The sequence below is a fragment of the Pristis pectinata genome, chromosome X, assembly GCF_009764475.1.
Source record: "Pristis pectinata isolate sPriPec2 chromosome X, sPriPec2.1.pri, whole genome shotgun sequence".
Lineage (NCBI taxonomy): Eukaryota > Metazoa > Chordata > Chondrichthyes > Rhinopristiformes > Pristidae > Pristis > Pristis pectinata.
In genome coordinates this window covers 1,930,178-1,942,276 of record NC_067450.1, presented here as the reverse complement: position 1 = coordinate 1,942,276, position 12,099 = coordinate 1,930,178, and the positions used below count along the sequence as shown (strand labels likewise).

Here is a 12,099-nt window from a genome sequence, read left to right as displayed (position 1 = left end):
ACTCTATATTGAACTGGCAGATAAACAAGAACAGAGGAAAGTTCTTTCTTGATTCTTCCCACTTTCTACAAATCAAAGTAGCCACAGGCCCTTGCATGCGCCCCAGCTACGCCTGTCTTTTTGTTGGTTATGTGGAACATCCTTTTTTCGAACCTACTCTGGCACTCTTCCCCAACTCTTTCTCCGTTACATCAACGACTGCATTGGTGCTGCTTCCTACGCTTGTGCGGAACTCATGAATTTTATCATCTTTGCCACCAACTTCTACCCTACCCTCAAATTCACCTGGACTATCTCTGAGACTTCTCTTTTTCTGGATCTCTCTGTCTTCATCTCAGAGACAAACTATCCACCGATATCTACTATAAACCTACGGTCTCCCACAGCTACCTCGGCTACACCTCCTCCCATCCTGTCTCCTATCAGGATGCCATCGCCTTCTCTCAGTTTCACCGTCCCCACTGGATCTGTTCTCAAGATGGAGCCTTCCACTCTAGGACTCCTGAAATGTCCTCCTTCTTCAGGAAACACGGCTTCTCCTCTGCCGTAGTTTATGGAGCCCTCACCCGCATCTCCTCCATTTCCCACACATCTGCTCGCACGCCCTGTCTCCCCAGACAGAACAGAGACAGAATTCCCCTGGTCCTCTCCTTTCACCCCACTAGCCTCCACATCCAGCACATCATCCTTTGTCACTTCCACCAGCTCCACAGGATCATACCGCCAGCCACATCTTCCCCTCTCCCCCTCTTTCTGCTTTCCATAGGGAACACTCTCTCCCAGGCCATTCATCTTTGTCAGATCCGGTTATTTTCAAATCCACAAGTTCTTTCAGGAGTCCAGGAATGAGTTGAAAACAAATTGGTGCTTCACAAAGTTTTATTGGAAAGTTTAAAACAAAGGAACAGTCACAGAGCACATGGCACCAGCTTTGATGAGCCAAGACAAAGGGAACAAAAGAAAGCTCAGGCCAGGGGGGAGGAAGAGCAAGTGTGATTAACAAAAAGCAACACTTTTTATACCTGAGATAAGAGATACTCATTAGCTAACAACAGGAAAGCTTTTAGATACTTGTGGCCAAACCAACCAATGAAAAAAACCACATATTCACCTGATGGACAAACCAATAAGCTAGTAAGCAGCCATTCCTTGTGCAGCCACTTGAGGTGTATTAAACATGTTAAAAAGCTAACTAAAAACAGTCGAATCCAACATCTCCTTCCTCCCACCCTTCACCATCCCCTGGAGGTGCAACAATGATCTCCCTCATCACCATCCAGGGACCCAAACAACCTTTCCAGGTGAGGGAGTGATCCACATGCACCTCCTCCAACCTGGTCTATTGCACTTGGTACTCACGATGTGGCCCCCTCTACACTGGTGAGTCCAAGCGTAGACGAGGTGACCATTTTGTAGAACTCCTGCAACAGCCATCTTGAGCTTCCAGTTGCCCAGTTGCCTGTTATTTCAACTCCCCTTCCCATTCCTACACTGACCTGCCTGTCTTCGGCCTTCTCCACTGCCAGGGTGAGAAAAACAGCACCTCATGTTCTGCTTGGGTAGTCTAAAGCCCAGTGGTATGAACATTGAATTTTCCAATTTCAGGTAACCCACTCCCACCAGTCCAGTCAGGATCTCTCTTCCTTTGTTCTCCTTTTCCATCGCTTGCCCCCCCCCCGCTCCCCACTAACAAGGCTAATCATCCTCCCCCACCTGCCCATCACACACATACTATCTACTAAGGTTTCTTCTCCCTTGGTTCACCTTTCCTATCCCCTCTCCTACCTGGCACCATCTCCCCATCATCCCTCCCTTTTCTGTTTCCACCTATCACCTACCAGCCTCTGTCTCTACCCTTCCCCCTCTTGTCCCCACCCCTCCCCCCAGCTCCATCTGCCAATTTTTCTTCTCTCTTATCTCTTGCAACCTATCACCTACCAGCCTTTGTCTCACCCCTTTCTTCACTTCTATATACTGGCTATCTTCTCTCTACACACTCAGTCCTGATCCAGGGTTTCGACCAGAAATGTCAGCCATCCCTTTGCCTCCATTGATGCAGATAGACACGCTGGAATCTTCCAGTGGTTTATCTTTTGCTCCAGATTCCAGCATCTGCAGTCTCTTGTGTCTCCAAAGTTAAGATATTAGTGTATCTCATTGGTAACAAGGGAAGAGAATTGTACAAAATGAGACCATGGAGAATGCATTCAATGCATTACAAGCACATTGCAATCTGCCTAGAAATGAAAAAGTCGACCATTACTAGTTCTTTATAGGCAAACAGGAGCAGAGAGAATCCTTTGCCACTTTCTCAAAGGAGCTAAAACTGTTAGCAGATAATAGAAGTTTTGCAGATTTGAAGGAGACGGGATTATTTGCGGAATCCAAGAGTCCAGCCCTAGGGAATACCTACTATACTGGACAGAGTTAACTCTAAAACTCACTTGCACACTGGCAAAGCTGCAGAACTATTCAAAGCAAGGCTAAAAATGTTGAAAGGCTAACGGAAGGAAATGTAGCCAATGTAACAAAAGACAGAATAAAAGGTGGCTTGGATGTTTGTTGCATGTATTGTGGATGGCAACATGAGTGGCTGAGAAAGAAATGCCTTGCATCTGGGAAAAAGTGTGCACCATATGGTTTGGAAAATCATTTCTACAAATGGTGAATGATGAAGAGGTCACCTAAAGTCCATGGAGTGGGCAAGATGAGCTGTGTAGGGTCAGGGTCAGATTCAGAGTACCAGATGAAAACAATGTACCTGGTGCCAAACAAGGTCAATTCTGTGGAAGGAACATCCGCTAGATCAAGAATCAAGAGCGCTATTATGTGGGTTTCATCAAAGTGGACTACAAAGACATCACTTGGAAGCATTACAGCACAGCAGATGGCACTGATAAAGGTACACAATGACAGGATCATGAAGACTGCTTCAACACAAGCAATTACTTCAACTGTGCAACTCACAGATGAATATGCAGATATTATTCATGGCCAAGTGAAACCAGAAGTGCATAAAGGTTCAGGAAGACAACTGGAAGTGGCCAAAAGGAGACAGTTCTGCCCTGGCACAGCTAAGGGCTGAAGAGAGTGAGGATGAATCTATATCAGATAAATACCAGAGCTGGCAGATGTTAGTGTGTTATGCACGGTAGCATAGTGGTTAGCACAATGCTTTACAGCGCCAGCGACCTGGGTTCAAATCCGGCCACTGCCTGTAAGGAGTTTTTATGTTCTCCCCATGTCTGCGTGGGTTTCCTCCGGGTGCTCCGGTTTCCTCCCACATTCCAAAGACATACAGGTTAGGAAGTTATGGGCATGCTATATTGGCGCCGAAAGCGTGGCGACACTTGCGGGCTGCCCCCCAAAATCACTACGCAAAAGATGTATTTCACTGTGTGTTTCGATGTACATGTGACTAATAAAGATCTTATCTTATCATATGAGATCATGATGGAGGAGGATGTTCCGTATCAGAGGAACAGGTACAGGAGGGTAGATCATCCCAAGTATCAGGGATGCTTTTATGGTAAGATGGCATGCACAGAGAATGGGCAGTTATTTTGGATGTTTGTTTTGTTTTTGTTTTCCATTATTAAAGGAAGGAAATAATATAAGTATCAAAGGTAATATTAATTATATCACTTTAACAGTTGTACTATGCGACCAATGTGTACTATGCGCTCTCTGTGTACACGTTGCAAAAATGTTTAGGGTAAAATAATCTTTCAAATAATCTCTGCTGGTAGAAGCTGCCAGACTGTGCGGTAGCAGGTACACTGTTTACATTGGATTATAGAGGATATAGGCATCAAAACAGGCCATTTGGCCGAGCCAGTTCATCCTGACTTTTTATGCTTCACTGAAGTCTCTTCATGAGCGTTCAAATCCATCAGCGTGACCCTCTATTCCTTCTCCTTCATATGCTTGTTAAATTCACTTCAACCACTCTGTGTGGGTGCAAGTGCTACATTCTCACTACTCTTTAAATAGTTTCCACAAGTAGATGTGTTCTCTTTGTATCCACCCTTAAAACCTTCCATTGTTTTAAAAAACACTATTAGGTCACCTCTCAACCTACTTTTCTCCGTAAAAGAGAACCCACATAGAATGCTGCTTGTCACTCTAGGTTATTTTGTTTAATAAAGCATCACCAGCTATTCTCCATTATTCTGAACGGACTTTTGACCTGAAACTTTAAAACTCTGTTTCTCTCTCCACAGATGCTGCCTGACCTACTGGGTGTTTCCAGCACTTTCTGTTTTTATTTCCAATTTCCAGCGTCTATAGCTTTTTTTTCATATCCTCCATTATCTTATTAAGTGATGAAGAGAAAGATAGTGAGACAGTTTTGGCATTGCAATATGTGTCACTGGCCACCATCTGTAAATCTTCATCCAGCTGCTCCTTCCTTCTAAATGGGAGCGGTGAAATATGGCACAGACACATGTGTATTTTTAATCAGTTTGAAAACCATTCTGTATTTTGTATTTTTTCCCTTCCTTTCTTCCTCAAAAGGCACCAAATTACCAGGGCCAGTTTTAATTTATTCCACCTGGTGGGAGATTGGAGGGATTGGGAGTAAAGCTCATTTCTTAATCTGCATTGACGCTTTAGGGTTTGGCGGTAAATGTAAGGTTGCACCATACCTTCACTATGGTAAAACATTCAAGGTGCTTAATAGAGTTGTAATTAAACAAAAATAGACACTGACCCAAAAAGATATTGGGAGAGGTGACCACACCCTTGGTCTGAGAGACCTTTCTTTGGTATATTAGAATTAAAAACCCATGGATGCTGGAAATTTGAAATAAGACAGGAAATATTGGAAACATTCAGCAGGTCAAGCAGCATCTGCGGAGAAAGAGTTAGCGTTTCTGGTTGGAGACCCTTCGTCAGAACCGGGAAAGAGAGAATACAAGTTAGTTTTCATAATAATTTTATCTCTTTCCCGGTTCTGACGAAGAGTCTCGGACTGAACCAGATGTTTCTCTCTCCGTGGGTGCTGCCTGACCTGCTGAGTGTTTCCAGTATTTTATGTTTTTAATTTTGGTATATTGCACTGCATTGCCAAAACCCAATATTGCAGTTAGATGCGAACCTGAAAACATCAGATGATAATGGATTAAACCCGGGATTCAAAGGTCTCGCTAGCCAATCAAATTTCACTCAGGGGATGCAGGTATCGCTAATACGGCCCAACCCTGAAACCCCAGTGAAACTGACACTTGAGATCGCGCGGGAAATTCACACGTGGGCGACGTCAACGCGCAGTCGATGGGGGGGGGGGGTGTCTCAATGGAGGGGGAGGAAACAATAAATGTTTTAAATAAAAATAATATGTTAGTACCAGAAGCAGAGGTGTGGAGCTTGGGGTGGGGATGGTGGTTGAAATGTCGGGCAGAGACGCCTGAGCTTGAGGTGGTGATTTATTTGGGAGGGTTTAGGGAGAAATCCGGGGGGCGGGGGGGGGGGGAAGAGTCGCAAGGAGATAAAAGGCAGGGCTTGGTTGGAAACGCGCACACGTCCGGGCTTTTAGGTCGGCGCAGACGTGCGCGGGTTCGGGAATGTGGCAAGCGAGCAGCAGAGGGTGGCCCCTGGTGCCAGGGAGGACGGGGGTGGCACGGAGCCGAGCGGAGCAACGGATGAGCAGCGGTCCCGGTCCATGTCCTTTTTCTCTCCGTTAGACAGTCGTACACAATGGGAGGTGCGGAGACAATGGCACCGGCGATTTCCTAACGCAGCACGGAATCTGGGAATCCTGCTGCCGGTTTTGTATTTGGACGCATATATTTTATTATCCAGCGATCAATAATCGACTCCTTTACATGTTTTTTTGTTTTTTTTTCTTGCATACGACTTAGTGCAAACACCAGATGTAAATGATGTTCAAGTATCACATCCGCATGGTTTGCAATGACCTGAAGGTGCTGGTTTTGATGAGATCTTTCGCGATGCAGAGGAGCGAGCAGGATTTGGAGACGGGCCGGAGAAGGGGAGGAGGGGGGGGAGGAGGAGAAGAAGAGGGAGGGGGAGCAGGAGGAGGAGGACGGCTGGCCAGATCGGGATGCGGCTGGCCTCCCTTCCCCAATTGCTCGTCCCGGGCCGACGAGGATTGTTACGGGTCGAACGGTGCCGGGGCTGGAGGAGGATACGACGACAAGGAGAGGAATGGTGCGCTCCAAACCGGCATGGACTCCGTGTCCCTGAGCAGCAGCGAGAGTGGGATGAGGAGCCCTCTGTGCAGAATCTGTTTCCAGGGACCAGACCAGGTACAGCGAGAAGAAATGCTGAGATACCACATTCTGCTCACATATTCCTATCATTCTCAGCAATAGCCACTGTATCGAAGGCTCAGAGTTGTTAACAGAAGATTGAAATAACAAAGCTTGTGCATTTCTGCAAATGGTTATTTGTAACAGATCTGTATTGAGATGTTATTCCCTCGGGCGTAGACTAAGGGGCTATCTAAGGTGTCCAGGAATGATTAAAGGATTCCTTCGCTTCTTGAGGGAAGGCACCATTAAAATTAGAGTGCGGGGCTGATGACAGGATGGACAAAAGGGTGGTGGAATTTGGAACTCTTCCCCCCACAAAAAAATCTGTTGAGGCTGGGAGTCAATTAAAATGTTAAAACGTAATTTCAATTGTTTTTTTACTGGATGGGGGCACTAAGGGATATGGAGCAAAGGTGAAGAGATGGATTTAAGATGCGGATTAGCAATGGTAGAGGAGGGAAGGAGGACTGAATGGCCTCTTAAACCTGTACTGTCACCATTTTATAAGAATACCATATTCGTATCTTTTATGGTTTACATATTAAAATTCAAGGGACAGCAGGTTGAACTCAGAGATATGCAGTCGGTGCCTGCCTGCAATCAGAGCATGTTGTAACTGTACATCAGGTTAAACAGCATCTAAAGTGAAAGATTAAGGGTGCCTTTAATAAGAAATGATGTGACCAGAGTTGGGGAGGCCCCTTTATAGGGATGACTAGAATAAGGTGTGTGGAGCGATGAAGGGGAAAAGTTGGCTGAAGATTGGAGAGTCCAGTTGTAAGGGGGAGAGACACTTGAGGCTGTTATGATGGAAGGGAAATAGTATGTTGGCCTTTATTTCCCAAAAATCTTGCTGCAATTGTACAGGGCTTCAGTGAGACCATTCCTGGTGGACTATGTGCGGATTTGGTCTCCATATGTAAGGAAGGACATACTGGCCTTTGAATACAAATTCACAAGATTGATTTCTGGGATAAAGTGGTTGTGTATTAGTAGAGACCAACGAAGATTGGGCAATAATCACAGGGGTTTAGAAGATTGAGAGGCAATATCATTGAGACACAAGATTTTGGAAGGGATTTTACAGGGTGGATATTGACAGGCTGTTTTCCCTATGGGTGGAAAGTCTGGAACTGGAAAGGGAGAGGAGTTGTCTCAGAGTAAGGGGTCACTCACTCAGCACTGAGAATAAGAAATTCCTTCACTCAGAACTTGAGAACCTTTGCATTTCTTCAGCACCGAGCAGAGATCTGCTTGGGTATAAAATTTAAAACTTGACCTGAAACCAACCCAAACACAGTCAAGCTGAACCTGACATGTCCATTGAAAAAACTGAACTTGGCCAGAGCCTGAGGACATTTACTTCTTGATAACCAGCCTGAACCTGATCATATAGTTGGGTGCTGAGCGGCCTGGGTTGGGTAGAGAGGGTCTAGAAGGGTCACTGCACTGGCTCGGAGCTCCACCAAGTGGGCTTCAATGTGGGCACTGCCCTTGCCTGTCTGCCTGGCTCAAGTCTACTTCCCAGCCTCAGTTTCTTGCCTGCCAATTCAGAGGGCCCCTGAATACATACATATATGCCACCAACTAATAATAAAATTAAACAGTAACAGTTTTTTAAAATTTGGTTAGAAAGAGCTAGCCTGGCCTGATATGACCCAAACCCAAGGACTTTTCATTTTCAGAGCTGACCCAAGTTTGACATACCTTGTTGGGCCCAGGTCAAATAGCCAGAGCAGAGGGCTCTAGATACTCAATTGTTGAATATCAACCAAAATTGACATATTTTTAGGCACTAAGGGAATTGGGGATATGGGGATCAGAGAGAAAATGTATGAGGTAGAGGATTGGCTGTGATCTTATTGAGTGGTGTAGAAGACTTGAGGGACCACATGGTGGATTTCTGTAATTTCTTTTTGTTGAGGTCTGTTTAAAAGACCGATCAGATCCTGTTCCTTGAATGGGTGCTGAGACAGTATCTGATTCTTTTTTTTGAAACCAAGTTTAATCACTTGGTTCAGTGACATTAGATAAAATATACTGACCATTTCTTCCTGGTGAGTTAACATATTTTGCGCTGATTCTATCATAATTATTGCCTCACTTTGAGAGTGATCATTCACCAAGTACATGGATGGTCGTGCAGCAGCAACACAAAAAAATGGAAAATGGACTAAAACTGATTTCAGTGCTGTAATATCGTCATTAAGTTTAGCTGATGGTTCTAATCTCTTGGAATTTTGCTCTCTGTTTGAGATGGATAGCATTTACTGTTTTGTAATGGTGAACTGTATGGCAAATCCATGGGATTAGGTGAAATGCAGGTTTTACTACCCCGTCCCTCATGGAGAGTGAAATCAGACAGTGTAAAACTAGTGCTACACGCAATCAACCTTCCAACAGCGTGCGGTTACCTAGGTTAAAGTCTGCGCGTCTGGCCACAAATGTGAGCTTCTGCCTCTCAGTTTAGGGGAGGTGAGCTGGGACATTCAGCGATGTCCAGGTACTTGGCCTGCAGATTCACTCTCATGTTCAATAACTCCTGTAACTTGAGGACCAGTGGTTATTCTGATGCTAGGGCAAGATCTCCTCTTTGGTTGTTGTCTGTTCGTGATGTTGTAAACACAGTGGGCAGATTTCCTGCATTTGCTATTTCCAGTAAAGTTGTAGGTGTATTTTAAATGAGAGGGTGAAATCCTCTCCTGAGTATCAGTTGAATAGGGATTTCTTTGTCCAATCTCATCTTATGGACAACAGCATGCTCATCAATGGTAAATATTAATATTTGATCCTGTAGAAGATGAGGTGAAGCAGAGGAAGGTGTTGTCATCTTATCATTAATGTTGTCACATGGCGTGAACTTGATGCTTGATCGTGGCAGGGGATATGCATACACCACAAGTTGACACTGGCAAGTTTTTGCTGCTGCATCCATTAACAGGATGTGGCTGTCACTGGCTAGGCCCCAAATTGTCCCGGTATGCTGAGTGGTTTGCTAGGCCATTTCAGAGTCAACCACATTGCTGTGGGCCTGGAGGCACACAAAGACCCAGACCGGGTAAGGACAACAGATTTCTTCCTATAAAGGACATCTAAATTGGGCACATTTTATAACATTCTGGTAGTTTCATGGCTACCAAAACTGATAATCAGCTTTTTATTCCAATTTATTTAATTACTTGAATTTAAATTCCCCAGCCACTGTGGGGGTTGAATTTGGTGTCTCTAGGTCAAAGATCCAGACTTCTGAATATGGGCAGCACAGTGGGACAGCAGGTATTGTTTCTGCCTCACAGCTCCAGCAACCTGGGTACGATTGAGCTATCTGTGTGGAGTTTGAACGTTTTCCCTTGACCACCTGGATTTCCCCTGAGTGCTCTGGTTTCCCCCCCACATCCTAAAGATGGACAGGTTGGTAGGTAATTGGTTACCGGTATAAATGAATGTAATAATACTACTGATTCTGTAACTTAACAACAATGTCACCATCCCTATCATAGGGAATGTATAGGAATATAATCGAGTCAGAAGGTTTTGGGTTCAAGCCCCAGTCTAGGGAGTCGAGGCAAAAAATATAGGCTGACACTCCAGCACTGCACTATTGAAGGTGCCATATTTCAGCTAACATGTTTAATCCAAAGCACCTTCCACCCACTCTTGTAGATGAAAACGATCTCACGGTCACCATTTCATAGAAGAGCAGGAGAGTTTCCTGCCAGTGTTGTGGCCAATATTTATCCCTGAACCAACTGTTTCTGGGAACTTGCCGTGCACAGACTGCCTGTCAAGTTTCTACTTTACAATAGTGACTATACAGTGTAAAGCTCACTAAGACTGTGGAAGGTGCTATAGAAATGCATGTCTTTTCTGAAGACAGTGGTGAGGAAACAAAAAGCATTTTGTTCTATCAAGTTCTACCAGTTTCCACTGGGTGAGTGGATTATGACAACATGTGGCTCTTTTCTCAAAAATCTGGAACTAGTCAAATTCAGATTTGGAAACGTGAATGGCTCCACAATGTCTAATTTTATTGAAAGTGGATCCAGCTGTGGTGGAAGAGAATAACTGTGTATATATATATACATATATATATATATATATATATATATATATATATATATATATATATATATATATATATATATATATATTGCCGCTTAGGTTTAGAGAAATTCTGATTTCTTATCTGCAATGGTCTTTACTAGCATCATGCTCTTAGCACCATATCTCAACAGCAGAGAAACAAGCTTTTCAGTCTATCACGTGTGTACTGGCTCTTTGAGGTCTCTCTGAGAAGTCCCACTTCCAGTCTCTGTGCTTGCCCAGAGATTTGCAAATACTTCCTTTTAATATCATAGGATTGGCAGTTGTAACAAAATCGCCAATGAACTGTTTCCCTCCAGCCCCTCCAATTTAGTAGCCCCACAGTTGCATTTTGTTCCATATACGTGCAACAATTTGATGTGCATACAGCCTATTTCAGATCCTGCCATAAAACCTGAAGCCAAACCCCTGGGTTTGTATGCTCCAGATACAAAGCATCATTCTCTTTCTACTGAAACTGAGGCTGTCATTTAAAGGTGCACTGGTGAATTTTGCATTGCCACTGGGTGCTGTCACTGCTGGAACACCCTTACTGTGCCAGAACATTACTTATCCCTCTCATGGTAGCCATCCCATGGCCTCTCCGAGTGAGATTTCTAATGCATGCTGCATTAGTTTAGTGCAAGACCATGGGGGTGATAACAGCAACAACTTCCCTTTATGTGGAGTCTTTAAAATAGCAAGATGTCCCAAGATGCTAAGCCATAAAAGTAAATAATAAGGACTGATGACCAAAGGCTCAGTCAAAAAGAGGAAAAAGACAGTGGCAAAAGGGTTTAGGGAGAGAATTCTGGAGTTCAGGGCCCAGGCAGCTGAAGGCATAATGGCCAGTGGCAGAGGAATTTTTGGGGATACTCATGAGGCCAGATTTGGAGGAGTGCATTGATCTCAAAGGTTGTAAAGCTGGAGGAGGTACACAGACAGGGAAGGCTAAGGCCATGGAGGGATTGAAAACGAGGGTGAAAAGTTTTAAGATTGTGGTGTTGTTTAACCAGGTCAGCAAGCACAGGAGAATGGGTGAACAGAATTTGGTGCAAATTAGGACACCAGGCAATTAAGTATTCTTTGACTCGGATATATGGAGAGCAGAGTGAGTGAGGCTGGCCAGGAAAGTGCTGGAAGAGTCGAGTCAGGAAGTAACAGGGGTATAGACAAAGGTTTCAGCTGCATAAGGTAAGAGCAGAGTCAGACAATGGTACAAAGAGATGGGTATGCCTTCCCAATCTAACTCTTGACTTGGAAGGGTATTAGGATTAGGGTTGGTGATTTTATAAGTCTAACTGAAGTTGCCCCCCTGCTCCTTATCACCAGTTTGAGTTACTGGGAAGACTTGGAATGAAGTCAATATGCAGTGACTGGAAAAATTACTTTCAATGCAGAACCTGCACAAAAAAACAGGAAGAGGGGACTCTCTCCTCATCATTCTGGGCTGGATTCGAAGTCCGGGTCTAAGTGACAGATGAAATTTACAGCAGAGAATTGCGAAGTGGTACACATTGGCAGAACAGATGAGAAAGATGATAAAGTATCAATCAAATGGTTCTATAAGATGTGCAAGAACAAAAGGACCTGGGTGTACATGTGCATAAATTTTACAAAGTGGCAGGTCATGTTGAGGGAGTGGTTAGTAAAGCATAGAGGATCTTGGGCTTCACAGTCTGAGAATACAAAAGCAAGGAGGTTTGAACCTTTATAAAACACTAGTTAGGGTGCATCT

General features: G+C 44.3%; 2 protein-coding genes across 2 annotated transcripts in view; one reads left to right on the top strand and one right to left on the bottom strand.

Annotated features, from left to right (window-relative positions):
* The window catches only part of cdk4 (cyclin-dependent kinase 4), a 73,387-nt gene that overhangs the window by 57,247 nt on the left and 4,041 nt on the right, over positions 1–12,099 (bottom strand). The gene's annotated exons all lie outside the window — the stretch shown is intronic.
* marchf9 (membrane-associated ring finger (C3HC4) 9) overlaps positions 5,551–12,099 on the top strand; it is a 34,233-nt gene continuing 27,684 nt past the window's right edge. Inside the window, exon 1 of the mRNA XM_052009365.1 lies at positions 5,551–6,272. Coding sequence (XP_051865325.1) covers positions 5,883–6,272 — 390 coding nt within the window. The 5' untranslated portion in view covers positions 5,551–5,882. The remainder of the gene's footprint in view (positions 6,273–12,099) is intronic.